The sequence below is a fragment of the Thrips palmi genome, unplaced genomic scaffold (assembly GCF_012932325.1).
Source record: "Thrips palmi isolate BJ-2018 unplaced genomic scaffold, TpBJ-2018v1 HiC_scaffold_16, whole genome shotgun sequence".
Classification (NCBI taxonomy): Eukaryota; Metazoa; Arthropoda; class Insecta; order Thysanoptera; family Thripidae; genus Thrips; species Thrips palmi.
In genome coordinates, this window is record NW_023144625.1 from 13278599 (window position 1) to 13305446 (window position 26848).

Sequence of the window (26848 nt, forward strand, 5' to 3'; positions counted from 1 at the left end):
GATACACTGACGGGGCGTATCGCGGTTCGATCCCGCACGGTGCCGCTAATGGCGTCTCTCTGGTCCTGGTCCCGCCCCTGCCACACCCCGATGTACGCAGGCCTCCGCCACGCCCCAACACGCCCGCCGCGACCACTCGCAACAACAACAAGACCTTGCATAAGCTGCGTTCAGACGGCCCTAGATAAGGCGCCGGGCGCCGGGGGTTGCTCACACCGTAAAGTAATTAAAAACAACAATAAAAGGGACGTAATCAACATCCGTCAATATCGGAATCGCAATCCGCGCTCATCCATGGCGCATACTTGTTGTGGCGCAGAGGAGAGGGGGCAGAGACTCGATCTCAGATTTGAAGCGCTGTTTCCCAGGTCCGCAAAAGAAATCCCAAAAATGCACAAGCCTTTGCACAGATTCGTAAGATCTCGTCCAAGATGTCAATCTGGATGTTATGAGGACTTATGGCGATCTCGTAAGAATTTAAGAGATTTTTAGAGATCAACAGAAGTAAGAGACCTTATAAAAGCTTTAAGAGATCTCACACTTGCAAAATCTCTTAAATCTTATGAGATCTCGCAAAAAGCTATAATGATCGCGCTGCTCCTTCCGCTGCTGCCACAGCACCCGATGCAGTACCCGATGCAGTACCCGATGCAGTACCCGATGCAGCACCTTCTCGCGGCCATGGAGTGCTCCCGGGACGACTTTTGCAGCATGACGCAAGCATAGTGCCGGTTACACCAGTGCGTTTCGTTTCGTCCGTCGTTTTCTTTTTCATCCACCGTCGAATAAATAATAAACGCGCGTTCTCCGCGCACTGAAATTTCGAGTTGCAGTCAGTCTGGAAATAGTCCAACAGAAGGAGTTATCAGTGCGCATGCCACGTTAGTACACACCACGGCCGACGGTGAAGTTTTAATGCAGGGTATGGCAGCGAGAACACGAAATCTCCGGGCGCGCTGTCGTCAGCTTTTGTACGGTGCAGGCAGGACGACTTTGCTGGCCGCCCCGGCTGCCTGCTGACCGATTCAGAGAGTTGTTCTCGTCACTCTGTCTTTCTCACACTCATGGGGAGTTCAGTTGGCCCTGGTAGGCAAAAGGTGTGGAAAAACAATTCTAGAGTCGCCCCTACGGCTTGCCTGCAGTCTCATTCCGAGAGTCGTTTTCATCGCTCTGTCTCTCTCGCACTCATAGGGCGTGCCGTGTAGGTGCGAGAGAGACAGAGCGGCGATGGCGAGCTGGGTGGCGCTATTCCTGGCCGTTGGCCGGTGGCGCTCGGCCCTCGGGTCGAAGTGCGTCGTTGGCGGACCTGCGCCCCGCAGCGTGCCGCAGCGTCCCGCCCTGACCCGCACAGCAGCACAACCAGCGAGCCCACGGCCCCACGGCCCCACGCACCGCGGTGGTACGGCACCGCATCAAAATAAGCCCCGCCGTGTTGGCGTTGGCAGCCCTGCGAACCGTTCGCGCCAATCATCCCGCGTAGCCGCGTGTCAGTCCCTGCTTTTCTGCCTTCCCGACCCCAGCCACCCTTGACCACCCCTGGCCGTGTGCACTCAAACGAGCTTCACACTCCTGGAAGTGTACACACAAATGAGTGCACCTCGGGGTACACGCCGCAGAAAGTGTACTGAGTAGTATACACTGCTCATTCAGCTGAGTGTTTGTTTGGTCCCCTTTTTGCGTGTGCTTTTCTGGCAACGCTGTGCGAGGGGCCGAGGCGTGTGCGTCTGCCTGCGGCTCTTTCGCTTTTCCTCATTTTCCTCGCGGCGCTCCCCTCCGCCGCCAAGTCCCCCGAGACCGAGCCCGAGACGCTACTACGCTCTGCGCTCTGCCCTCTGCTGCCGCGCGCGCCAAACGACCGACCTCGCCGTCGACGTCGTGCCGTCGTGCACCCACTCAACGGTGGTACCGTTTTAGCTATACCGAAATGTGTTGGTCGCGCGCGCATCCAAGTGTCAACACGGAAGCGCCCGCCTTGCCAAAAGGCGCCGCCTCTGTGTGTGTGTTTGGGGAGGGGGGGGGGGGGGGGGGGGGCACGCAGGCGCAGTATGCGTGGTGTCTTTTATATACACGTCGCGTGAGTGTGTGAACGCGTGTGCAGAGATTTTCTTGCACTTGATCGACGAGGGGGTTGGGCAGGCTGGAAGCTGAAGCGGCTAGGCTGAAGGACAGCGGGTAGAGAAGCACGGCGTGCAACCCCGCACCGCTCCCACCCCACCCCCGCCCCCGCCCCGCCTTCGCGGGCACGCCCCCAGCGCTGCTGTGGCGCTGCTGTTGCTACCCACTCGTCGTGAGGCGCGCGCTCTCCAACGCCACCGCAGTGCGAGACGCACTGCACTCCGCCCTGCACGCAGGCAATGCATGCAGGCAATGCAGGCTGCAGCCTTGACATGGCGCCAAAAGGTCGGCGTGCGTAAAGTCTCTCGCGCGCGCCTGTCCTGTCGCGCCTTGCAACTGTTGAGGCGCGTCACGCCAGTCACGCGTAACGAGCAACACGTCGCGCGCAACGAGCGGGAAAGAGTTCCGCACCGCCGCGAAGGTGCGGCCGTGGCAGCGCCGTGGCAACCTGCACACCCATTCCGAACAAATGTTGGTGCAGCGATTCCGTAGCTCGGTTTGTGGCTCTGTCTCTCTCGCACCCTCGGGGAGTCTCGCGAGTGCGAGAGAGACAGAGTGGTGACACGGCGCTACTGAATCGCTGGCGGGCTCAGCGTGAACCGGCGAGCACCAGCTTTTGGGGCTTAGCCCCGGCGACACGTGCGCTGCTATGAGGTCACTGTTTTATCTACACTCGTCGAGACGTCTGCAGAGAGTAAGGACGTCTGGGAGCACCGAGTGCGCGAGACCTGCCCTGCCCGGCCCTGCTGGCCCTGCCGCTCGCATCGCCATTTCCTTGCCTGCTTTGCCTTTTCCTGCCTCAGGACAACGCTCACGGCAGCACGCCGGTTCCGAGCACTGCCCCCGTCGCTGTCTCTCTCGGACATCACGCGGCGTGCCGTGAGAGAGCGAGAGAGACACCGACAGGTCAGAGACTCTTCCGTGTCCTTGGACCCGGCGGGCTGCGCCAGGGCTACGCGGCTACGCCATCCACGATGCCGCCACGCTCGCGCCGCCGCGTTCTGGCGACTCACGCACTCGCGCGGCTATTCTCGGCGCGCGCCAAAGCGACGCCCTTTCCCGCCGAAACGAAATGAGACGGAGCAGGTTAGGTTAGGTTGGGTTAGTCCGAACGAGATCAACAACGCCGCGTCCCGTTTCCCCCGCGGCCGGGGGCAAAGTCCGTCGGGCACCTCCGCACTCCGCACTCCGCACCACGCCGGCTGGCCAGAGTACAAGTGCGGCCCCCTTGAGCGCTATCGACGCGCACCTGCAACCTGCTGCCCCGCGTCCCGCGCCATGGCGGCCACTGGCGGCCACGTGGGGCGTCTCGAGACCCTGATTCTAGATTCCGGGGCCACGCCTTGCTACGTGACAGTCTCAAGTGGGGTAGCCGCGAGCGGGGGGCTCTACATGTATACAGCATCGGCAGTCTGTCTCTTCTAAAAGGCAAAACCCCTCTCAAATTCAAAGTATATACGTGGGGGTAAAGGTGGTGGCCCTATTGATTCTTCAGCAGCGCCCCACGAACACCACCCGTGCTGGGACCCATATTGATGTTTGTGGCCTCCATCAGCACAGCAGGCGCGGATAGGGGACTTTGGGGTTGGGTAATGTGCGTAAGCGCTTTTTTGCCCACTTCCAGGGGGTCCACTTGTCGAAGGAGTGGGTAACTATCTTCCTCACGCCCCTCCCGTCTGGCTCTGGCTATCCGCGTCTGACCAGCAGCAACTGCAGTGACGTCTGTCAGAACGCCGTCGCGCGTCACCGCGGTCAAGGTATAATTTTTTGTCGGTGCAGTGTAGAATGGTGAGGTGTTTTGGTTTTCAGGAGGACATCTCCAATTGATAGAGGCACATGTTAATGATGTAAAAACATATTTTAATTATATACTTAACGATTCCGTCTTGAGCATTGTGAACATTATAACACATTTCAATATACATATTGTCAGTCAAATATACACATATTAATATATACAAATGTCTGTAAAATAAATACTCTTCTTATATGTTACACACATCACAATTAGGGTTCATTAAACTGAGAGAAATGTTAGTCATAATTGATGCAGGTGATAAGTCAGGAAAACTACTTTGAGGAACTAGAGACAAGAAGGTCTTCACTTGCCATGCAGACTGCTATGAAGGAATCAAAATGCACATTATTGGAAGTTAAAGCAAAATGAACACACACTGTTGCCTGGCTGGAATGTAGTTAGGAAAGAAAATGGCTAATTTCTAAATTCTTTTAATTTTTATGTACTTTTTTCTTTTGTTATAAAAAGAATGTTATTATTTATCAGTCGGTAGAGGTAGCTATCAAAGCCAGTCCCAAAGATAAAGATTTTGCAGTAACATGCAGGCTTTACAGTGAATATACATTGTCCTCTTAGTTCTTCAAAATTGACAGGAGAGAAGAAGATATTAAGTAAAACACAGAAATCGAGGTGCTGTTCTCAAGAAGTACAATCACAACACTTTGTACCATTTTACACAATGTGTATCTTAACTCTAGAGAAATTTGTCATATTAATGATGCATTCATTGTAAAGAAATGCAAAGATATTTGAACTAAACTTTCTATTGTAGTAAAAGGGTACAGAGATGACTCTTTGGTTAAACCTACTCAAAGAGAAGCCAACTTTAGTGAAATCATTACCTACAACACAGAAATCATCACACTAAAATTGATCACAAGTAGTCTCAACTATAGTAGGTAGTTCTGTTAGTACTGTATGTATGGTACACAGTTATGAAAAGATAACGGCACATTCTAAAACTACTACTGAATGTTGGCAAGAAAGGAACAGCATGAGAAACGCTCACGAAGGAACCAAGTCGCGAGGCAGGGGGAATTACCAAGACTCCCCCTTCTACTTCTCAACTTCGGGAGCTTCAAGCATTGTATTGGCACATCTTTCCTCAGGGCGTCGCTCGTTTCATACTAGAACCTCGCTATAACGACTAGATCAATATAATATTATTTATAGTTTTACAATGGGTGACACTTTAACACACATAGCTAACGGCAGCATATACACATTTCTCTTATCATAATTACGCATACAATAATTGAAAAAAGACTTTGTAACACACTGATAGCGGCAAAATAGAATCAGACCAGCTGATATAAGTAATAAAAAAAAAGCACCGGATTCTTTTCGGAGCAGTTGGTCCACAGGCGCGGGGCCGGGCCGAACCAGGGCCTAGCACTGCGCGATGGGCATGACGGGGATGACGTGGTGCGTGATGTGCAGGGGCGCGGGGGGCGCGGGGGCGGGCGCCAGCGGGGCCGGGGTGGTGCGGGCGGGGTGCTGCGCGGCCAGGTTGGCGGACGGGTCGCGCTGGTGGCGCTTCACGTGCTTGGCCAGGTGGTCGGAGCGCATGAAGCGGCGCTGGCACACGCCGCACCCGAACTTCTTCTCGCCCGTGTGCGTGCGCTTGTGGCGGGACAGCTCGTCGGACCGGCTGAACCGCCGCCCGCAGCGGTCCCACTGGCACTCGAACGGTTTCTCACCTGCGGAAACAAAACCGACGAACCGTGAGTCAAGGCCGCGAAGCCGCGAAGCAAAGCCAAACCCGGCTAGAGAAAGGAGGACAGGTCCCCCGCCGGGTTCGCCGGCCCACTGACCTGTGTGGGTGCGCATGTGCGCCTTGAGGTGGCTGGACTTGAAGTAGTTCTTGCCGCAGTGCTGGAAGTGGCACTCGTACACGCGGCGGCGGCTGCCCGCGTCCTTCTCGGCCTTGGCGGCCTTCGCGGACTTCGAGGACGGCCTGCTGGCGATCACCATCAGCGGCACGGGGATGAGGCTGCTGGTCAGGATGACGGCGGTCTGCGAGAGAGAACGACAAGCAACGGGTTAGCGCACCGGTTGGCGGGGCATAGCTGCGAGCGAGATGCGCTAGACCAGGCGGTAGACGGCGGGGTTGTTTACCTGGGCTGGCGGCTTGGGGGCGATGGCCACGGCGCCGCGCGGGGCCGCGGGCACGGCGGGGGTAATACTCGTAATACTGGTGAGCGGTGCGATCGGCAGGAGATTCTTCTTGGGGCGGGCAGTAGCAGAGCCTTGGGCGGGGGGCGCGACAGGGGTGACGGGAGCCAGGGGGAGGGGGAGGGGGAGGGGGGCTTCGGGTACTGGTTTGCCCTCTCGGTTGGTGTCCTTGCTGTTGACGAATATCTCCTCCTTGCGGGTGCTCATCTTGTACTTGAGGCTCTTGAGCAGATTCTGTTGCTCCCACGGCTCGGCGGACGAGGCCGAGGCGGCCGACCCCAGCCGGTGGCGGAAAGGCACGGCGTCCCCGGCGTCACTGGACGCGTCCACGGAGTCCATGACGGAGTCCTCGCCGGATGACAGGTTGGACGCGTCGTCGCAGCTCGAGTCGCACGAGGACAGCGAGGCGAAGCGGCAGCGGGGCGCGCGGGGCGCCGAGAAGGGCTGCGGGAAGCAGGTGCCGTCCTTGTTGGCCCTCATGATGACCGACACGCCGCGGTGCTCCGTCTTGAGCTGCAAAAGGTCCGACAGTCAGTCTGGGTTGGTCTACGTGACAAGCGACAGGGGGTAGCACCGGGTAGAGTTGACTCACCATCTTGACGGGGCAGTCCTCGCGGTCCTCGCCCTCCGAGTCCGTGGCCGGCGGGGTGGCGGGGGCCACGTCCGGGGAGAGGAAGCGCTTGCGGCACGGCAGCTGCGAAAGCTGCGAGGCCACGGCGCCGTCCGAGAAGGACAGCAGCGCGCTGGCCGCCTTCAAGTCCATGGCGCCGTAGAAACGCTGCGAGACCTGCAACATGGGGGCGGCTGCGTCAGGCAGATGCTCGGGGGCGGTCGATGTCGATGAAAGGTGAAAGGGCGCAAGGCAGGGCTCTGCTCGGACTGACGTAGACACTCGACGCGTGACGTCGCCGCGTCGCCGCGCTGCCCAGGTGCCCCCCTTCCCAGCCCCGGCCGCGCCATGGACGCCCTCGTCCTCCTTGGATGACGTCAAGCGGGCGTTCACGTGTGCAGCATGCGGGGTGCACGCGGCGGCCTTTAGGCGGCCGAGCCCCGGGCCCCGCCGCTAGGACCAATGCCTACACGTCTACGCGGGCCGCGGCCCCGTCCCCGGGGGCAGGCCGGCCAGCCGACCAGCCGACCGCAATTCGCGATTGTCACTTCATCGAACAATGAGCTGGGCTGGGCTGATCTAGCCCGGCCGCTCGACCCGGACGCGATGCGAGTGCGAGCCGAGCCGTGCGAGCGAATGCAGGCCAAAGGTCGGCGCGTGGCGGAGGCCAACGAGGCCGCGCCGCGAGGGGCCCACCTGCAGCGCGGCGACACCGTGCTGTACCACGACCACGCCTATTATTAATAGCGAAGAGCGTCGACCCGGCCAGCCTGGCCGCCTAGGCGTCGCGTCCGGCAGGCCCGACGGCCTGACGGGGCGGCCCGGTCCCAGCGGGCTGCCTGCAGCCGACGCCCTCCGTCATCCTTGGCGCGCGCCTCTAGCCGTCGCGGGGGCCAACAAGTAGCCGTGCGACCTCACCTCGCTCTCGCAGTGGCGGACGGTGGTGTGGTGTTGGTGGTGGCGGCCTCCCTCCCCTCGCCGCCGTCCGCCCCACCCCGTCCCGTCCTGCCCCGTGCCCCTACCCGCGACGCCGAGCCCGCCGCCGCGCGCGCCGCGCCAGCGTCCCTGCCCTTCCCTTGGTCCTGTTCACGTGCACCACAGCTGATGACGGCGTGCTGCCGGCGTGCCCACCCCTTCCACTTCCCCGCCGTCACCGCGGCCTACCGCGGCCCAGGCCAGAGCCCGACGGCCCGACGCCGGCAAGTGCACACACAGGAAAGATACGGTGCACGTACGCGTGTACACTTACGCCCCGGCCTTGGTGGAGGCGTTGACGGCGTGGGCGCGCCCCCTGCAACGCCTTGCACGCGACCAGCGGCCAGCAGACTCATTCCGAAAGTAGTTTCGTCTCTCTCGCACCTACACGAGACGCCGCATGTGTGCGAGAGAGACAGAACGACAGAAACCGACGTATGTATCGGAATCATTCTGCAGGGGGCCGAACCGTCAATCATTTTGTTCTTACGGGACACCCGTCCCCCCATCCGCGCACGCACACACCCACGCTCGGCGCAAGTACAGTGAATACCCGAAGGACCCGAAGCGGCGAAGCCCATTCACAAGGCGGCAACGGCGCGGTCCGTGGTGCCACAGTGTGGTGCCAGGACGGAACGGGCGGCACGTCATGCGCGTGCTGAGCTGCTGGTGTGTGCACTTTTTTCGCGCGCTCGCCAAGGTCGAAGCACTCGGCGGCGGCTTTTAAATTTCCCTCTCCGCGGTTCATTCATCTGGCGGGCTCGGGCAGTGCGACCGCAAGACGCACCCCCGGACTTCCCTCCTGGCGGCTGGTGGACGCGCTGCCAGCGCTGCGGGCCGGGGTAGGCCGGGGGCCGCGGCGGCGTGTTCACGTGAACAGCCCGTGGTCTGGCTGAGGCTGACCCTATTGCGTGCGCGGAGCGGCGGGGACGGGGAGCGGGGCCGCGGAGCACCGAGGAGCACCGCGGAGCGGCAAGGCCTTCGCCTCCCTTGCCTCCTTTGCCTGCCGCCGCCTGCCTTTGCCTTCGGCGAGCCGCGGCCAGCTCCGCGAGATATCGCCTGTTTGTCGCGAGAGCAACGCGTCGCCGAGGGGTTGGGTGGGGTTGTCGCGGTCCCCGCGGTCCGTGATGATAGCCTCCCGCTTATCAACTTTCACTTACGGTGGTGCCGGAGGCTGGCGGAGGCGTCGAAGGGGGTGACAGGGGCTGCTGCTCCATCGCCGAACACCGGGCAGATCGCAGACAGTAATCCCAAAAGTGGCGTTGCACTGCGGTGCACTGCGGTGCACAGGGGGTTGGCGGTGAACCGCTCGCTCCAGACACTGGTCTTGGACGCACACACACGGGCGCTCACAAACACACGCACAGGACGTCGGAGGGGCGCGAGGACGCGGCACTGCACGGGTCCGCGACAGACGCGACACTCTGGGTGCGGATCTGAGGAAGAGCGTCAACTGACTGAGGAGGGACCGGCGGACAGCCGCGGCACGGACACGGAGTTCCTCCTCCTCAGTCCTCACACACGTACTCGAGGGGGCCGGTGCGGAGGGAATGAAGGAAGGCACGGTCCGGGCGGGGCAGGCGGGGCAGCCCGGCTGGGGCAGGGGGACGGGGCGAGGGGCGAGGCGGCGGGGGGAGCGCGCCGTTTTGTTGTGACGCGGGCTGCGGGCCCCTTCGGCAGCGGCGCGGTGGTGGCGGCGGAGAGGCAGCCAATGGCGGCGAGGGGCTCGGCCGGCGCGGGCCAATGGCGGCGCGGCGGCCGGCCTGCTCTGCACGTGATCACCGAGTGCACGCCGCCGCTGGGGCCGGGCCGGCACGCTGCAGGGGCGCCGGCGACGGCGTGGAGTACACGTGATCAGCGTGTGCGCGGCGTGGCGCGGCGTGGCCGAGTAGGCCGACCCCCACCCACCGCCGCGTCGTATCGCCGCGTCTCTCTCACTCTCGCGCGCTCGCCGCGCCTCTTTCTCTCACTTTCTCTCTTCCAATGGGAAAAGTACTGTTTAAAAACCCCCAAAGTCCTCCTCCGCCGCCGCTCACCTACCGACCGCCCCTTGCGCGGACTTCTGCCAGGCCAGACACTGGCCGGTGTGACGTCGCGTCGCCGGAGATTGGTTTTATTGTCCAAAACGCGGGGCGTGCGGCGCGGGGCACTGCCTCGCGGGCCTGGCGGCCCCGGCCCGGCACGCCCATTGACGGCGCCCTGACGTCGGCCAGGCCCGCCGCGCCGACGGCGTCCTCGGCGTCGTGACGCTGGGGCAGCTGGGGCCGGGTGATAAGGAAGCCACCGAAAATTGCTGTTTTCGAGTCCGTGATTGGCGTCCTGGCTCGCGACGTGGCAATGCGCGTGCACGCTCCCGCCGAACGGCCGAACCGCGGGTTCACCGCGCAGTGCGACGCAGGACATTCCTGCCGCCGCCCGGGTCGGCGGGTCGCACTTGGACGGGGACCTTGTTGGAGACGGTCGGGTCGTCGCGCCTCCGCGCGCCTCGTGGCAGTTCTGACCGCGGCGTGTGCCACGCGCCACACGCACGAGCCGATAATGCGTTCGTGTGAGTGAGTGCGCGCGTGTGTGTGGAAAGAATACGCGAAGGTCAGGATGAGGCACCGCCACCGCGGCGGGGCGAACAAGGCCGTCGTCGTCTCGGAGTCTCAGGCGCACGTTGCGCAGCGCCAGGCGGCCAGGCGGGAAGAGGGAATCGGACAACCGCGCTCCCTCTCTCTGGCACCCTTACGGAAAGCCCCAAGAGTGCGACAGAGACGGAGTGGCAAAACGACCGAAGGGTGCATGGCGCGGCGCAGTGTGTTCTTCGCTCTTCTCTTCTCTTTCGGGTCGCGGGTTCACGTCCCGGCCGCGGCGCGGTGTTCCTACAACTCGAAAAACAAATAAACGTGACGCGGGCGGAGTGTTGGCGCGACGTGGCGAACGGGTAGTGTTGTGCGAGGGTCGCTGATCGCTCATCTCGTCTCTCCTTTCCTTTCCTTTCCCCCGCTGCGTCCCTCTCTCTCACTCTCTTTCGTTCGTCGTCGGCCTCCCGACTTCCCCCACCACGCCACAAGCCGGGCCCGCTCTGCACGAGCCTCTACTGTACGGCTCCGAGGAGGCCCTCCTCCCATCGGATTCCGTGGTGTAGCGGTTATCACATCTGCCTAACACGCAGAAGGTCCCCAGTTCGATCCTGGGCGGAATCATTTTGCTGCGCTCTTTTCGCGCGACTAGACGATGCTTCGACATCTCATCGGCCGGTTCTGAAAGTCTTTGGCAAAACCAAAGTGCATTTGGGTGGGTTTTTATGCATTTCTGTTCATTTTCTTGGTCACTGTTCAGAGTTTCCCCGAAATCCCCGACTTTTTCATTCAATCTTGTCGCTAGTTGGAAATCACACCTACTGTCCACGCTCACTATCCAGTGACGTCGAGGATGTATTGCACGGGGTACCGACAAGGCAGCGCTGTCGAATGCGCCGTGAGGGTAGGCAACCCATTCGACGCCGCGCTACTCCACGCGCGCGCGCCAAAGGGACACGGGGTATCGCCGTTCCCGGAGCTACTCCACCTCTCAATCCGAGGAGTATGGAAGGGAGTACGCCCCGCTGCAGAATGCATTTTGTATGTTTTGGGAACGGGCAAGTTGAGGAGTATAGACAGTTTATTATTCACCAAACGTGAACCTGAATTACTATTTCATGGACTTTTTTTTGTAGATTGGGTTCTGTATGCAACACCGGGCAGTCTAACAGGTATAAAGTATCCGAGCGCAGACGCACAACGGCCTGGCGTTACTCGCACGGACGCAGCAGAATCCATAATTTTGCACAACTTTGATAACTCGCAAAAAAATCCGGCATGAAAATGCCAGCCACTTTCTTGCTTTTTCAACTGGATGATCTGAGGTCACCTTCCGCAATATCTAGCCTCTTTACTGTCGTGAAACTTGTTCGAATCCTAGTTTTCTGATTGATCCCTGATCGGAAAAGGCTTTCCAGCGGCAGTTGGTTGGCGGACGGGCTGACGAGCCGACGGACCCAGACGGGCCTTGACGCCCCGAGACACGAGGAAGGACGACAGGTCGATGCTGTTCGGCATGGCCATCGCCAAATGACGAGCAGGGCAGGCCCGGCCGAGCCCGGCCGAAAACGATCGAGTATCGCACTATTAGCGAATAACCGGGTAACGATCAGCAGAGGGCCGAGAGGCGCTAAAGCACCAGCCAGCCCCTCACCCCCGAGGGGAAAAGGCGGGAAGGGAATGTTGGCGGGGCGCGGTTGGCACCAGCTGGGCGGCGGCGGGGCGGCGGCGAGGGGGGCCCGGCAGCCCCGAGCGAGGCTAGGACAAGCGGCTGCGTCGTCCGGCGGAGGCGACCCGAGCCGCAGCCCTCTCTTTCTCTCTCACAAGCAACGCGCAGCGGCGAGCGAGGCAGCGCGCGCTTCGAAGGCAACCTGAAGGGGGCGCCGAACGCCGCTCGGGTCGCGGGCCGTCCCGGCCGGGCTTCGGGCCCGCTCGGCAGGCGCGCGGCGGTGCTTCGGCTTCGTTCGTGTTCGTTTTCGTTTCGCGGCGCCTCGCCTCGCCTTAGTGCGATACGTGGTTCCGAGAGGGGAGGTTGCGCTGCGCGCCGCGTCGCGTTGGCCCGAGCTCCGCTGCGCCGCCTTTCGCTGCGGGCTTCGCGTCGCTTCGCATCGTCTGTGGCTGCGTAACAAAAGCCGAGAGCGACATGTCGGAGCGCGACAAGGACAAGAGCAAGCGAGGGGGCGAGCGCCGACAGTTGGTGAGTGCGTGGCCGAAAGAACGGGCCGGTGAGCGTGATTCTGGCCCTTCTGCGGGCCTCGGAAAAGCCGAGCAGAAGGTTTCTGGGTTGGGTAGGTCGCCATGGCCGTTGCTCGGCGCGGCGGCACGGCCCGCACGGCGCAGCGCACGGCGAAGGCACGGCGCGGCGGATGTGGGCGATGCGACTCGACGCTCGGCTCGAAGCGAAGCGCGAAGCTCTACTCGTCTCGTTCTCCTCGTCGCAAGGCGTAGCACGGCGCAGCACGGCGAGGCGGCCGCTCGGCCAGTGTGCTGCCGCGGAAGGCCGTGATGCTGGTCTGCTTTGTGCGGAGGCCGGGGACGGCCTGGTGCAGCACGGCGTAGTGGACGCGGCGGGGCGCAGCGGGCGGCCCCAAGCTCGACGCCCGGGGCCGCGGGGCTGCGGCAGGCCTCGGCTTGCCTCGACCGGATTAGGCCCGCTCCAAATTGATTGCTAAGAGCAAAATCCAATACGCTGAGCCGAGGCCGGCTGCGCACCCAGTCAGCAGATCCAACTGTACCCACGCAGTCGCCGCCGTGGTACCCACTGGCACCTGCACTGCACTACCTGCTGTCCGGCCGTCCGGGTAGCGGTCTCTCCTGGAGCAGCGAGAGGGGGGAGGGAGGGAAAGGGGGGGGGGGCGCTTCCTAGGTCGGTCTTACACCTCGTTGCCGGACCGGAGACCGGGGGAAAACCAAACCTGACCGTGGTTCCTTCATTTCGATGAATATTGGCGGATGCTTTACGCTACGTGTGGAATATGTTTCCAACGAGGTTCTGGTTCATTTAATGCCCAGTCGAAGGCTGCAATGCCCCAGAACGCGCCAATGCGCTTTTAATGTGCATTAAAATGCACTTTTAGGTAATGAATGCGCAAGTACTAATGTTCAAAAAATACGCCATTCTATTCTCCTTAAATATGTTAACTTTTTATGTTCATTTTATTGCGCATTGTGCATTCGGCGCTGCTAGTGCACTTGTCGTTCCACGTCCGGCAACGCTTGATGATACCCTGACCAGAAGAGTTGGAGGCATTTAAAACGACTCAACACTCTTTTTGAAGTCCAAGAATTCATTTTGCAGAACTTTGTCACAATTTTGAAAGAAATATTTTGTCGACTGCCTGATATAGCCGCACCGCGCGCGCCCCAGCTGGGGCGTTGTCCCATTAATTAGAATTGGGTGCCCCCCAAGTTTGGCATTGCCTTTGGATGGGTAGAATGCCTGATGTTTTGTGTCGTGCCCGCGGCCTGGCGGGGCCTGGTCTGCCCAAGCAGTCTTCCCCGACGCCCCGTCTTTGCTTGTGTTCACGGCCTCAAAGGAAGCCCTTTGTGTGAAGAGGCGCGGGGCGGCTCTGGTGAGAACCTCGCGGCTTGGCTGCGTCCGCGAGGGCGTCCGCGACGGCGTCCGCGACGGCCTCCGCGAGGGCGTCCGGCTCGAATAATTGGGAGTAATTCGAAGAAACAGATTTGACGGTGGAGTGGCTCCGGCAACCCAAGCGGGAAGGCAATGCCAGGCAAAGCCTCAGAGCGGAGGTGTCTCGCTTTTTATCTGGCCGAGAGATTGTATTGCTGTTTGCCTAGTCCGTCCCGTCGCCCCGTCGGTTCGGATGTGTGGGGTGGGTGGCTGGGTGGGTGGAGGCCTGTCCCTGGCCAGGCTTGGCTGCGGCGCCGGGTATCCATTTCCAGGATACCCGACGAAACGACGCGCGAGGGAAGTGCGGCAGGATAAATCTCCACTGCAAGATGGCAGGCTGAGCGCGCCTGCGGGGTAGGCTTGCTGAGCGCGCGGGTGTGCTGCAGCATTGCCTACCTCGCAGGCTGCTGCTCCAAGCCGTGCTTCGTCACGCTGTCTCTCTCGCACACCTACAGAACGCCGCATGGTTGCGAGAGAGACAGCACCTGGAGCGGTGCTCGGAATGATCCTGCCGGTGTCGGGCCGCGTCTCGTCGCGTCGCGTCCTGGTGCACGCTGCGCGATGGCCTGGCTTGGCTTGCTGCGCCTTGCTGCGTTTTTAGTTCCGAGCCATCGTGTCGCGTCCTCGGCACGGCGTGGCGGGGGCAGACCTGTTGGGCGGGTCGCCCTGCTGGCCCGAGCCCTGCCTGCCTTGCTGCCGGCCGTGCCGGGCTTGCCGGGCTCGTGTGCTACCTGTCTTGGCTGGGGCGTACCGGGCGTACCCGGCGCACCCCGAGGCCGGGGACCGGCTTCATGTGCAGTGGGATCTAGCGAGCGACCCGGCCCTCCCAAGCCGCCCCCTGGCGTGGCGTGCCGCGTGGCGTGCATCCATCCCCCAGCGTGCGCCCCGCCCCGCCCCGCGTCCCTCGGGACCCCCCCGGCCGAGCCCAGGCCGTGTTTCTCGTCCGGCGACGCGGAGGCCGCGGCCGCGACGCCGTGAGCTCGCCGCCATGAACCGCGCACCGCGCTCGCTAGAGACCAACTGGCTGGCGTGGCGCGGCGGCGAGGCGACGCGGTGGGGTGGTGCCGGCGCGGAGCTCGCGGGGCAAACGGGGACCGAACCGCTCGGCGCCTGGCGGCCTGGCTGGCAGCTCGTCGGACCCCATGCCTCGCTTCTCGCCTCTCGCTTCGCCTTGCAGCACGGCTGCCATGGCTCTGCGCGCGGCCGCGCTCTGCGGCTCAGCCCCACCTCGCCGCGTCGCACCGCGTCGTCGTGGCTCGGCTCGCTCGATGCCAGAGCCCTCGGCAGCACGGCGGCAACGCGGCACAGCGCGGCACGCGGCGGTCGTGGCGAGGCTGGCGTCGTGGCGGTGCTGCCTCGCGAATGGCTGGGCTGGCCTGGGACGGGGTTTCCGCCGCCAGGCCGCGGCGTCGTAGTTGCCGGCGAGACTGGCAGCCGGGCACTGGCGTGGCTGTGTGGACTGCCTCGATTCGGATCGGCCGCCCCGCCCCACCCCGCCCCACCCCGGCACTGGCGGGGCGTCGCGGGCGCGGCGGTGGAACGGAGTGCGGCCCGCGTCCGGGTCGGGGCGTCCGGGACACTCTGGCCGGCGCGACTGCCGCGACCCGGGCGGGATGCGCACGCCTAATCGGCCGCCCCGAGGCCCGGCCCGGCTGCCAGCAGACTGATTCCGAGACTCGTCTCTGTCTCTCTCGCACCCATTCACGACGCCTCTGGAGCGAGAAAGAGACAAAACTACGAAAACGTCAAGCAGAATCGGCCTGCAGTCCGGCCGACCGGGCGAAAGTGATAAACTGGCTGGCCGAAGAACCACGGGGACGTTGGTAGTGTAGTGTGTGGAGTGGCGGAGTGCACAGTGCACCCGTGAGAACTGAGCCGCGCACTCGCAGTGGCTAGCCATAGCTAGCAGTGCCTTAGCAGTGGCGTGTCCAAGTGGGGCTTCCCTCCAGTCCACTGTGCCTGTGCGGCGCTGTGCGGCTCCCTGGTCGCGTGAAAGCGCGCGCACCATTTTTCCGGCGGCAAAAAGTCGCTGGCTGGCGTTAATGCCCCCCTCTTCGGGTTCCTCTCGGGGTTGACTGGGGCCCCTTCTTATCTGCGCGGCGCGGTACCGCCTCCTGTAACGGCACCGCCGTGCCGCGGCGGTTCCCCTGGCGGTGCCCTGGCGGCATGGCGCTGGCGGGGCGGGGCGGGGCGGGGTCACGACGAAAGCACTTGATACGCGCGTCGTCTGGATGCAGCCCGACGGCCGGCCGGCCCAGGAGAGCGACCCAGGAGGGCAAGGACGGCCTGCTGCCAAACTGCATGTCGCCAGAGCGAGCCGTGGCCATGCCGGCCATGCCCGTCGACTTACAGCATCGCCGAACGTTACCTCAGCGTGCGATCCTGTCCCGAACCCGCGCGGCAGGCAAGGCGGTCCCTCCCCTCCTGTCCCCTCTCCCCTTTCGCCATGGCCCGGGGCAGCGCGACCGCGACGCACTTTCTCCGGCCAGAGCCTGGGTCAGGTGCAGCACGCTGCATGCAGGTGGTGCAGCTGGGGGGTTTGGGCAAAGCGTCAGCCTTCCCGTGTGACATTGCGTCCGCGGCGCAGGGCCTCTCGGCGCAGGGGTCGTTGGTGGGCTGGGCGTCATTTGGAGGGGAGCGCTGGGCAACGCCGTCTAAGGATGGGGAAAGCGGCAAGGCGCGAGGTGGTCGGGCCGTGGGGCCGTGGGGCCCGGGCGCCGCCTGGCCAGGCCTGGCCGACGCGACTCGCGACGTGACGCCAGCTACGCCAGCTGTGTCGGCCTGCCTGTGTGTTGTGCGTCGCACGACGGCGGGGCCGCTCGAGTCCCGAGTTCCGCGGGGCAGCCAGGGGCAGCGCGGGGGCCTCCCATGAGGTCCGCGCGGCGCTGTGGCTGTGCCCGCACTGGCTGCTGGTCCACCCCGTCCCCGGCCGCGGCCAGGGCCTCGCCGCGCGCCTGGCTTGCCGGGCTAGACGCGGAGCGCGGAGCCGCGCGCATGGTCCGCCGTGCCCCGCCCCAGCAGGAATGTTCGCCGCGGCGCTGGCGCTGCGAGCCGAGCCCGCCGAGCCACGGCTAGCCACACGGCTAGCCAGCCACGGCCCCTCGGCTCGGCAGTGCGGCAGCCAGCCACGCAATGCCGTCCGTCCCGTCCCGTCTCGACCGCCTTCTGCCCGGGCCTGGGGCTGGGGCCTGGGCTTGGCTGCTGCTGTGGCTGGTGCGGCCGCGCGGCCCCGGCCGGCTGTGCGCCTGCGTCGTCTCGTCGCGGCATCGCGGCCGTGCCCCTGCACTGCCCCTCCTCCTTTCCCCCGCCTGTGCTCCCCTCTCTTCCGGCCGAGGTGGCGTCCGCCCGCGCCGCTCGCCTCTCTCTTCTCTCTCTGTCTGTAGCTCTCGGTGCGCGTGCCGGGTAAGACGAGGACCGCGGGCTGGGCTGCTTCGCGTTCGCACGCAACACGTGATCGCACCGGCGCGGTGGCGGTGGCCTCCCCTGGGAGGGAGGTCCGCTCTCCGCTCCCCCCGCCACTGCTGCCCTTCCCCCTTCCCCTGCTTGCCGGCAGTGAAATTCCCTCCGTCTCCTGGCGTTCGAAATTCGCCGCATTTGGCGCTAAGTCGAGTGCGCGCGGACCGGACCGCTGCAGTTTCGGCGAGGTGCCAAATGAAGCAGCACTCTTGCCCTCGTGATGGCGCCCAATGTTAGCGAAGCCAGTTTTAGATTGTAGTCACTTTTAACGGCACACTGGGATTGGGCTTAACTCTGGCTTTTCCCATTTTTCCAGCGCGACCGCAAGCCGAAGCTCTACACCGATGACTGGGCCATCGCAGACGAGGAGATCGAAGGGGGAAGGCTGTTCCAGCTGGAGGACAAATTGGAGTCGGAGCGATTTGAACAGAATTTTGTCAAGGAGTTGAACGGAAAAGGTTTGAAATTTTTGAATTTATTTTTTATTTTATGTTGTTGTTTTGTTCATCGCATGACTTCTCTAACCAATTCCCTGGTTTCCAGATTTTAATGTTCAGTACCTGCAGCGCCATGGATTCAGCACCCCTTTGATTTTCAAAGAGAAGTCTGGTCTGGGTATAGTTGTGCCCAGCAAAAATTTCTCTATCAATGACGTGCGAACATGTGTTGGTATGTTCCTGTGTGTGCGGCCCTTAATCAAATTTTTGGTGATAAGATGTATTTTGGTTTGACTGATGTAATTTTTTTTCTAGGTTCACGTCGTATGCTGGATGTTATGGATGTCAACACACAGAAAAACTGTGAAATGTCAATGAAGGAATGGCAGAGATACTACGAAGACCCTGATAAAGATAAGCTGTTAAATGTCATCTCCCTTGAGTTCAGCCACACAAAGCTGGAGAACTATGTCAGGGCTCCAACCATAGTGCGTCAGATTGACTGGGTCGATGCAGTGTGGCCCAAGCATTTGAAGGAGCAGCAGCATGAATCAACCAATGCGATTGACGAGATGATGTACCCCAAGGTGCAGAAGTACTGCCTCATGTCAGTCAAGGGCTGCTACACTGATTTTCATGTTGACTTTGGAGGGACGTCAGTGTGGTATCACATTGTGAAAGGCTCCAAGGTAAATTGTGCTTTTGTTTTGGCCTATACCTTTCCACCATCAAATTTCCATCTCAAGTTCCTAATTTTGGGATTTTGTATTGTTTTTCCAGGTGTTTTGGCTCATTCCACCTACAGAGAGAAACTTGAATCTGTACGAGCAATGGGTGCTGTCTGGCAAACAGGGGGATGTCTTTTTCGGAGACATGGTTGACAAGTGTGGCAGAGTAAGATTAAATGAAGGAAACACTTTCTTCATCCCCTCTGGCTGGATTCATGCTGTTTACACTCCATTGGACTCGTTGGTCTTTGGAGGAAATTTCTTGCATGCCTACAGCATTGAGAAGCAGTTACGAATTGCCCAAGTAGAGGATACAACACATGTAAGATGATGTGGTGGTTGTCTCACAATATTGGTGTTAATATGTCTATTTTAATGTGCAGTTAATCATGTTGTTTTGTTTGTTTTTTTAAAATCACTTTAGGTGCCTCAAAAATTCAGGTATCCGTTTTTCACTGAGATGTTGTGGTACGTCCTGGAGAGATATGTGCATTGTGTGCTTGGAAGATCACATTTGGACCCTGATGTACTTGATGGGTATCAAAGCCAAATGTCAGCACCAGAAGATCACATTCATCTCACTCCGCAGGTAACCTACATGTCCCCCTCCCTTCCATTTTATCACCATATTATGTTGGCATATTGTACTGAATACTTAATCCTATTCCCAGGAACTCCATGGTCTGAAAGCAATTGTGATGTATCTGCACTCTTTGCCGACCAACAAAAAGAATGTTCCTGAGCTTGTCCAAGACCCCATTGCTCTCATAAGAGATGTGCGGAACCTGGTTGAGAAACACCGGCATGACTCTCATGAGAAGGCCACAACAGGGCGTCCTGTTCTTAAGTTGCCTCACCGAGATCATTCATCAAAACATGTAAGAATGCAAAAAGTTAAGCCGTGGTCTATGCCAATCAAACTGTATTTTGCTACTTATGTCCTTCTCCTCGTTACAGGACATGAATCGAAGCCATCCCTCTACCAGTGGTTATTCCAGACACTCCATGCCTCCCTCTGCTCCTCGCTCGTCTCACTCATCAAATGGCTACTCTGATGACGAAGGGCCCAGCAGGGCTCCAAAAGCCCCCAAGATGAGCAGGCCACTTCCACCTCCCTCTACCTCTGCTCTCAGCGCCCAGCAGTCCAGTCGCGAAGGGCCTCGCCGACGGCGAACTCGGTGCAAGCGGTGCGAGGCGTGCCAGCGATCTGACTGCGGAGAATGCACTTTTTGCCAGGTCAGTTTCCTTCAAAAGTTGTTGCAACCCTGTTCTGGCAACATTCTGGCCTTCTGAGAAACCCTCTTGTGTTAAACTGAAACTAAATATATTGGTTTTCTTCACAGGATATGGTTAAATTCGGCGGTTTCGGTCGAGCAAAACAGACCTGTGTGATGCGCCAGTGCTTGCAGCCGATGCTGCCTGTGACAGCCTCGTGTGCTGAGTGCTGCCTGGATGGCTGGGGTCAACGACCGGTAATTCCCGTCCAGAAAAATCATAGAGACTCTCCTTCATCTCTGATGGAGTGCAGTGTTTGCTATGAGATCGCTCATCCAGATTGTGTCAGGAAGAAGGTGGGTCAAAAATTTTCAAAAATGGTTTGGAGTTTGCTTTTTTTGTAAACCAATTGACTGTAACTTAATTTGCAGTACACTGAATATGATGGAGTTGTGAATGAGGATCTACCAAACAGTTGGGAATGCCCTCGCTGCTGCCAAGAAGGAAAAAATGTTGAATATAAGGTATTGTAATGGCTCTCTAGCTTATTTTTCTCTTCATACCTGTTTCCAATCTGATTAGTTTTATCCTGTATGTTTTTAGCCCCGCCATTTCCGAGCAAGGCAAAAGTCCACTGATTTCCGCAGAATGTCTTATGGAAGCGAGGCTTTATATGATCTTAAAAAAGAAAAGCGCGAAGTGAGTTTTGATGGAGTCTAATTTTAAAAGTAGCTTAACTTGGAAGTATTGCTTATTTAAAATGTTGGGTTTTGTCTGAGCAGATGGACAGTGACGATTCTGATGATGAATTCAGCCGACCACCCACCCCTCATCATTCTGGCTCCAAGAGAGTGAAGACTGAGTCAAAATCTGAGCCCAAACGGGAACCAGTTGACGCAGGAGACAGTGACAGTCAAAGTAGTGATGTAAGAAAATAATTTCTCTAACTTATTGAATAACCTCCATAAATTAAAATGTTTACTGATTAAAGACTTTCCTTACAGAATGTGGATATAAAGCCAAAGCTTTCTCCTCACTCATCAGTGGATTCACCAGGCACTCCTCCATCTCCTGGAAGTAGCATCAATATGGATCCTCGCAAAAGGGCTGTTCTTCTCCACCAAGCCAAAGCCATGAAGAAATCTGGATTTGTTGTGAGACCAAACCCTGGGGTTAAGCCGAATCCTCCTAAAGATTCACCATCACCAAAAACTGTTGTTAACCTGGCTATGGAGAAAAGTGTCATTTTACCAATTATGGAGTATCTTACACCCAAAGAAAAGGTATGTCATTGAAGACCTGTCTCTTAATGTGACTTATATAGTTAACATTGTAAGCATTTTTTATTTGCTAATTAATTTTGTAGGTGGAATGTGGACTTGTCTGCAAAGCTTGGGCTCAGTTCAGCCTTGACCCTTCTCTGTGGAAACGCATGAGTATGGCAGCTCAAACTCTGACTGCTGGTCATCTGTCTGCCATTGTGCGCCGACAGCCTGAAACATTGGTCCTTGATTGGACGGGTATTGGAAAGCGACAATTAGCATGGCTCATCATAAGGCTCCCTCAGCTGCGAGAGCTTTCACTGCAAGGTGTAAATGTTATTGGGGTGTCTGCACTACGCACCTGCATGTGTCCACCTTTATCCTTCCTTGACATATCCTTTGCGGGTGGACTAAATGATGCCACCTTGCGGGAGATTTTGTCTCCTCCACCTGATTCTCGACCTGGTCTTGTAGACACCAAGTCAAGACTTCGCAATTTGCGCACATTGAAGGTTTGTATGGTGCTTTTTTTTCTCATTTGGTTTCTGTAATAAGCATTTTCTATAACCATAATTTTTCTTTTGGTTTATAGTTGGCTGGTTCCAGTATAACTGATGTTGCCCTACGCTACATCACTCAGCATTTACCTAGACTGTCAGTCCTGGACCTTTCATCTTGCACACGTTTGACAGATGCTGGCATTGCCCAGCTTACTACGCCCCCTGCCTCATCTATTGAGCTTCTTCAATCTCTGGATCTTTGCAACTGTCCGAGAATTACAGATGCAAGTCTTGACCATTTAACCAGATGTGCACAACTAGGCCGCCTAGATCTTCGACATTCCCCTCTAGTCACAGCTGCTGCTGTCGCCAAATTTGTTAGCAGATCAAAGCTAAACCTTAGAATACTTGATGGTAAACTAGTGCTGCATGCTTCATAAGGTGCCCTGTTGTCTCTACATGTACAGTTAGACAATGCTAGTATTAAATACTTCTGTTTGAAAGAACTCTGAACTGTGAACAACTTGCCAGTTGTTTGTATCTGCACTGTCTGTTATCATTGCTTTGTTATTATCTTGTACAAAGGTAATTTTTTGGTCTGTCTTGTACTGAAAAGAGACCTTCTTGATCAGTTTGATTTGTAATCAATTTAATTAGATCTGCCAATGAAACTATTGACTATGAAATTGTATTCTCTTTGGAGTTTCACAACTTTTTAAAATTGTGCAGTATAACAATATGTGCAGTTCACATTTCCTCCAGTGTCCATGTCTGTGGACTAGAATGGCAGGAGGCTGATTCTGATTTCCTTCTCTAACGAAGTTGTTGACTAAATTTCTTCAACTCCTTGTAGTTTAATGATGTCTTAAGCCATGTGAGATAACTGCTAAGTGCTTGGAGGGATAGTGAATTGAAATTGTTACACCTAATTGAAGTGTTATCTTTGTGTGTTACAACTTTTGTTAACATGGCTCAACGTTTATCCCAAGTATTCTTTATGCAATCACTCAAGAATCTTTTGGTTGTGGTACAAGTTGGTTTTCTTAATGTGTGTTTGACACATTGCCTGCAGAAAATTTCTGGTAATTGGCTGAAAAATTAGGTCTTGCTTTGATCTATTTGCTATTGAACATGGAGAATGTTGAATTAGCAATGATCTCAACTATGTGGGTTGTTGTTCTATGGAGAAGGCTGATTTGTAACTGTGTGTATGGGTGTGTATCTGTATTGGGTTGTAAACAAGTGATCTTAAAAGGTTTTTTTTTTCTTTTTTTTTTCTTTACTCCAGATAGTGGCTTGAAGTACCCTAGGATTAATTCTCTCAAAATGAAGTTATTAATTATCAGGCATGTCAACTAGGAATGATCACTGGAGTAGTGATTAATCAATTATGTAGTAGACAGTGGGGATAAAGTCTGAAAGATTCATTTGTGTTTAGTCCCCAACATAATTTTCAGGATCTGTTTCTTCCTTTTCCTCACAACTTTGTCATTTTCTTATTACTCAAAAGCATTAATTTTTAAAGGTTCATTTCGACATGAGGCTCAGATGAGATTCTTAATTACTCTTGCTCAATTCCTGATGTTGCTAGTGTAGAGGAGTGTACATAGATGATTGTCTTTTAAGCTCTTAGAGAAATTCAATGACTCAGAGTAGTTTTGTCTAAAACGAATACTTGAAATAATTAATTTTTCATAAGTCTCATTGCATCTTTATGGTTTATCCCAGTTACAGTGAGGCACCTCTTTATTTTCCCTCTAGTGAAGCTTATTGCGTCCCTGTAGTTACACTGTATTCTTACCTGATTCTTTTACTTTCTTGCTACTGAAGATGTTTTGAGACTATGAAAGTGAGAATCCTCCTTCCCCCCTTTTTCCCCCTCCCCTTTGTCATATGAGTACCTGAATCCCTCTTGTTAGTTACTCCAAACCTGACATTTCAGGTTTACTACTGTCCCTTCAGTTTTGCCCTTCTCTTTTGCTCCTATAGATGTAGTTTAATCTTCTCAGATTGAGTGTATGCCTCAGTGTGTTGTGTTTAAGGTGAAGCTTGGACTGTACAGTATATCTAAAATCGCAAGTGGGCGCACAGTTCTGCAATATTTTCTAGTTACATTGCTTAAACGCGTTATGTTCCTAAATTTCTTTAGTTCAAGCAGTATCTAGTGCTATTAATTTGGTACCTTAGTCATCGTTTAACGCTAATGGTTTTATTTGCTCCTAAATGAGTACGTGCTTTAGGATAAATTGAATGTTATGTTTTGCCTTGATTTTAACTTGTGGTTTTGGCCCCATATTAGTTTAAAAATACTTTTCAAGCAATATTGTTTTTCCGTGTAGCAATTGATCAATTCTGCAGCTTAAAGAAAGCATTCCTTTTATATAGATTGACCATTTCCACTTTGTGCAATATAGTGAACAAGTTTTCTGACCACTTCTGTTGATTCAATAGTGAATTATTGACTAGTCTAAATTTTGTTGAATGGTGGACTTGCCAACATGCATGTATAAGCAGTGGCAAGTTTCATCCATCACAATCGATATGCTTGTCGTAGAAATGCACTTTACTGAAGCAATTACAGTTGTATAAATTCATTTATATATGTAAATATATAAATATATATATTTCTTAAAATATACAAATATTCTCCATGTATATTGATCATAGGATTAATCTTTCCCAAATTTTAATGAAAGTGTTACTTTTTTCAGTATTAATTTATTTGAAATAAAATTTTCTTAATGAGACCAGTTTGATTTCTTCACAATTCCTACCTGTTATTTTGTTGCTAAGGAAGTAAAATGAAGTTCAAAGGTTTTCTTAGATGTCAACCAAGAAAAAATGTTCTCTTTATTTACATTGTCCTCTGACAACACACTACAATCTTAAGTGGATTACACCCAAAGACGATGGGTGAGACTTTATGACAACACACAATTCTAACAAATAGTACAGCAAAATCATACCTTACTTAAGGACGTAAATTATTGGTACTCAATTTGAAGCGCATCTAAGGAAAGCCAACAACAACACAGTAAAAAAATAAGCGCATAAATGATACCAGTAAACAGTGAAACAGGTTTGAAATGCCCAGTTAACAAATTCAAGTCTGTACCGACCTTTTTGTTAAGACTTAACATTACAAAACCATATATTGAACTTAAAATACGGAATGATAAAAGCAATCCAAGTAAAAAATAAAAAGACATGGTTTGATGTCATCTCTTCAAACTATCACTGGGAATAAATTAGAAAATAACTTCTTCAGTTTGTAATAATACATAAGGGTAACTTTACAATACACAAGACTAAAGTAATTAGATTACAGGTGGTCAAAGAACTGGAATGGCACTTGAACAATGGTCCTGACTAACTCGTTAACTCATCACAGCAACAAAGTACAACATAAAAATAAACTTATCAAAATAAATAAACAGCATAAGGAAAACAAATGACTTGAGACAATAAATACATTAACGTAACACATCACATGAACAATGTTAGTGTGTTTGGCAACTTAAATATATATTAAGAGAAATAAATTGTTTCCTCTTAGGTTCTACAGAAGTCATGGGTAATTAATCTTTGTCATGTGGCTATTACCAACTGCCTCCGATATGATTCAAATTTGATTTGTCATAAGGGTTCAAACAACACGATATAGATATCAACTTAAAATCTTCATCTAATTATTTTGCTTTGTACTGGGGTTATTAATTTCATAATAATAAATATATGAATGATAGAGATAAAATGAACCCTACACAAGGTAAAGTAATCCATTCCACATTTTCTTCCTCAAGATTTGCGTCAAGAAAGTGTTTTAACACTAAGAACAAAAATTATCACATCGAAACTTTAAGTAAAACAGTCCTACTGAAAGATATGAGAGAGTTTCAGAACAAGAGATAATTCCATAACCTTGTTGGCCACTGTGTGATAGCAGCCCTACATTTGAGGATACACACTCAAGAATAGAATGATCAGAGTATTCTTAATCAAGAAGGGCTTTTACAGCAAAGAGATTAAAGAAGGCCAGTTGATACACAAACAAATCGACAGCTGGAATATTAAAGACAGTTCCAGTCAGCCCAGTAAAAAAGAAGTTGTGCAAAAATGACAAAGATGCTGCAACACCATAGAAGTTTAAATTCACGTAGCATAATGCCACAATAGTGAAAAGATTAATTGAGACAACAAACTTCACTCGGAAGGATTCTGCCCAGCGTGCTTCTCCATTATTTTTACCATTCAGATATATACGAGATACGTAATGTAGGCCAACAGTAGCAAAGCCCAGAAAAATGAAAGACAATCCAAATCCAGTTGGAAGGCTGTACATTATAGAAATCTGGGCGGAAAAAAAGGGCAGCGCGATGACCACACACCAGAAAGTTGTATTCTCATAGGCAGACCGCAAAGCATCGCCATATTGTGGATTACCTGAAACACAAACAAATATTTACAAAATGCACTTTGGGCAAAATAAGACAGCAAATTATATCAAAATACAAACAAAATAAGGCCTTTAAATTATTCATGCGAACAGAGATATAACAGTCACAAAGACGACACATATTTTGGCTAGGACATGAAAGTTGGAAAAGACCTACCAAAGCGGATGATTCCAATGATGGCATGAAAGAGGAAGAAGGAGAAGGTGACGGTAGAGGCCCAGGTCGCAGGGGAAGCCTGCAGGCCGAAGCCCCCCGTCTGGCGGAGCGCATAGGCCGAGGTGGCGGCCAAGAGCAGGTTCGCGAACGCCGTGGCGAAGCGCGTTGGGCTGAGCGGGCCCTCCTTCTCCTTGCTGGGCGAGGCGCGGTTCTGGCGCCTCGGCCTGCTGTACATCGTATCCGTGTACCACGCCACGGTGAAGCTTGCTTGTAGCAGACAACGGGCCGACGAAACGACGCACGAGGAAAGGCCTTTCTGCCTTTCTGCTTGTTTTGATTTGAATGAACACGCACAGGTCCTGCCCCCTGGCGGTAGGTCGACGAAGCAGGGCAAAACGCAGGACGCTCCAACAAGTGACTGTCACCGTGCTAGCTGCGCCCGCCACCGCCCCACCGCTCCACCCCCTTCTCTCCTTGCGCCCTGCCACCCCTGCCACCGGACTGGGCTGCCGCGCTGCCGCCCCCTGCGGACTGCGCGCGCTGCGCACGCGGAGGTGGGGAAGTTGACGCAGCGGCCCGCGAGCGGTGCAGCGGGTCATTCCGCGCAGGGCGTGCATACTGTCGCTGTCCCTCTCGCACCCACACGAATCACCCCTATGAGTGCGAGAGAGAAGAGGGCGACAGCGATCGATTGCCAATCCCGCCAAAAGTAGTACGATGGATGGGATGTGGGTCATAAAGCAAGGAGGCAGAATCAGGCAATGAGGCA

General features: G+C 55.5%; 3 protein-coding genes and 1 non-coding gene across 5 annotated transcripts; 2 read left to right on the forward strand and 2 right to left on the reverse strand.

The window, feature by feature from the left end:
• Positions 1-3958: 3958 nt before the first annotated feature.
• LOC117642656 (Krueppel-like factor 11) lies at positions 3959-9219 on the reverse strand. The gene is made up of 5 exons (XM_034381069.1): positions 8834-9219; positions 6681-6875; positions 6032-6601; positions 5728-5929; positions 3959-5613 (listed from the first exon to the last, which is right to left on the reverse strand). Exons 1-5 carry the CDS (start codon positions 8888-8890, stop codon positions 5303-5305), a joined length of 1335 nt encoding a protein of 444 aa, XP_034236960.1. The 5' UTR covers positions 8891-9219; the 3' UTR covers positions 3959-5302.
• Positions 9220-10788: 1569 nt separating this feature from the next.
• On the forward strand, positions 10789-10861 carry Trnav-aac. Its single transcript has one exon. It is a non-coding gene; the product is annotated as a tRNA-Val (tRNA).
• Positions 10862-12224: 1363 nt separating this feature from the next.
• On the forward strand, positions 12225-24213 carry LOC117642172 (jmjC domain-containing histone demethylation protein 1-like). Of its 2 annotated transcripts, none has more exons than XM_034380089.1 (15): positions 12225-12434; positions 17641-17782; positions 17868-17993; positions 18077-18450; positions 18542-18811; positions 18914-19078; positions 19161-19367; positions 19447-19725; positions 19833-20060; positions 20136-20228; positions 20308-20403; positions 20487-20630; positions 20709-20987; positions 21071-21478; positions 21559-24213. In XM_034380089.1, exons 1-15 carry the CDS (start codon positions 12381-12383, stop codon positions 21904-21906), a joined length of 3213 nt encoding a protein of 1070 aa, XP_034235980.1. In that variant the 5' UTR covers positions 12225-12380; the 3' UTR covers positions 21907-24213. The 2 variants fall into 2 exon arrangements, with proteins under 2 accessions (XP_034235980.1, XP_034235982.1); XM_034380091.1 differs by lacking the exon at positions 12225-12434 and adding an exon at positions 17530-17556.
• An 80-nt stretch (positions 24214-24293) lies between these two features.
• Positions 24294-26500, reverse strand: LOC117642173. Its single transcript, XM_034380092.1, has 2 exons — positions 26080-26500; positions 24294-25909 (listed from the first exon to the last, which is right to left on the reverse strand). The coding sequence occupies exons 1-2, from the start codon at positions 26312-26314 to the stop codon at positions 25461-25463; spliced, it is 684 nt and encodes a 227-aa protein (XP_034235983.1). The 5' UTR covers positions 26315-26500; the 3' UTR covers positions 24294-25460.
• Between the last annotated feature and the right edge of the window lie 348 nt (positions 26501-26848).

What these genes read in the sequence shown, in the direction of transcription:
- LOC117642172 (XM_034380089.1), top strand. Translation starts at nt 12,381, where the DNA reads ATGTCGGAGCGCGACAAGGACAAGAGCAAGCGAGGGGGCGAGCGCCGA. An exon ending in ACATTGTGAAAGGCTCCAAG is followed by an intron (nt 18,451 to 18,541) that starts GTAAATTGTGCT and finishes TTGTTTTTCCAG; the next exon opens with GTGTTTTGGCTCATTCCACC. An exon ending in AAGTAGAGGATACAACACAT is followed by an intron (nt 18,812 to 18,913) that starts GTAAGATGATGT and finishes AAATCACTTTAG; the next exon opens with GTGCCTCAAAAATTCAGGTA.
- LOC117642656 (XM_034381069.1), bottom strand. Translation starts at nt 8,890, where the DNA reads ATGGAGCAGCAGCCCCTGTCACCCCCTTCGACGCCTCCGCCAGCCTCC. An exon ending in AGGACTGCCCCGTCAAGATG is followed by an intron (nt 6,602 to 6,680) that starts GTGAGTCAACTC and finishes GACCTTTTGCAG; the next exon opens with CTCAAGACGGAGCACCGCGG. An exon ending in CCCCCAAGCCGCCAGCCCAG is followed by an intron (nt 5,930 to 6,031) that starts GTAAACAACCCC and finishes TCTCTCTCGCAG; the next exon opens with ACCGCCGTCATCCTGACCAG.
- LOC117642173 (XM_034380092.1), bottom strand. Translation starts at nt 26,314, where the DNA reads ATGTACAGCAGGCCGAGGCGCCAGAACCGCGCCTCGCCCAGCAAGGAG. An exon ending in CATTGGAATCATCCGCTTTG is followed by an intron (nt 25,910 to 26,079) that starts GTAGGTCTTTTC and finishes TTTGTGTTTCAG; the next exon opens with GTAATCCACAATATGGCGAT.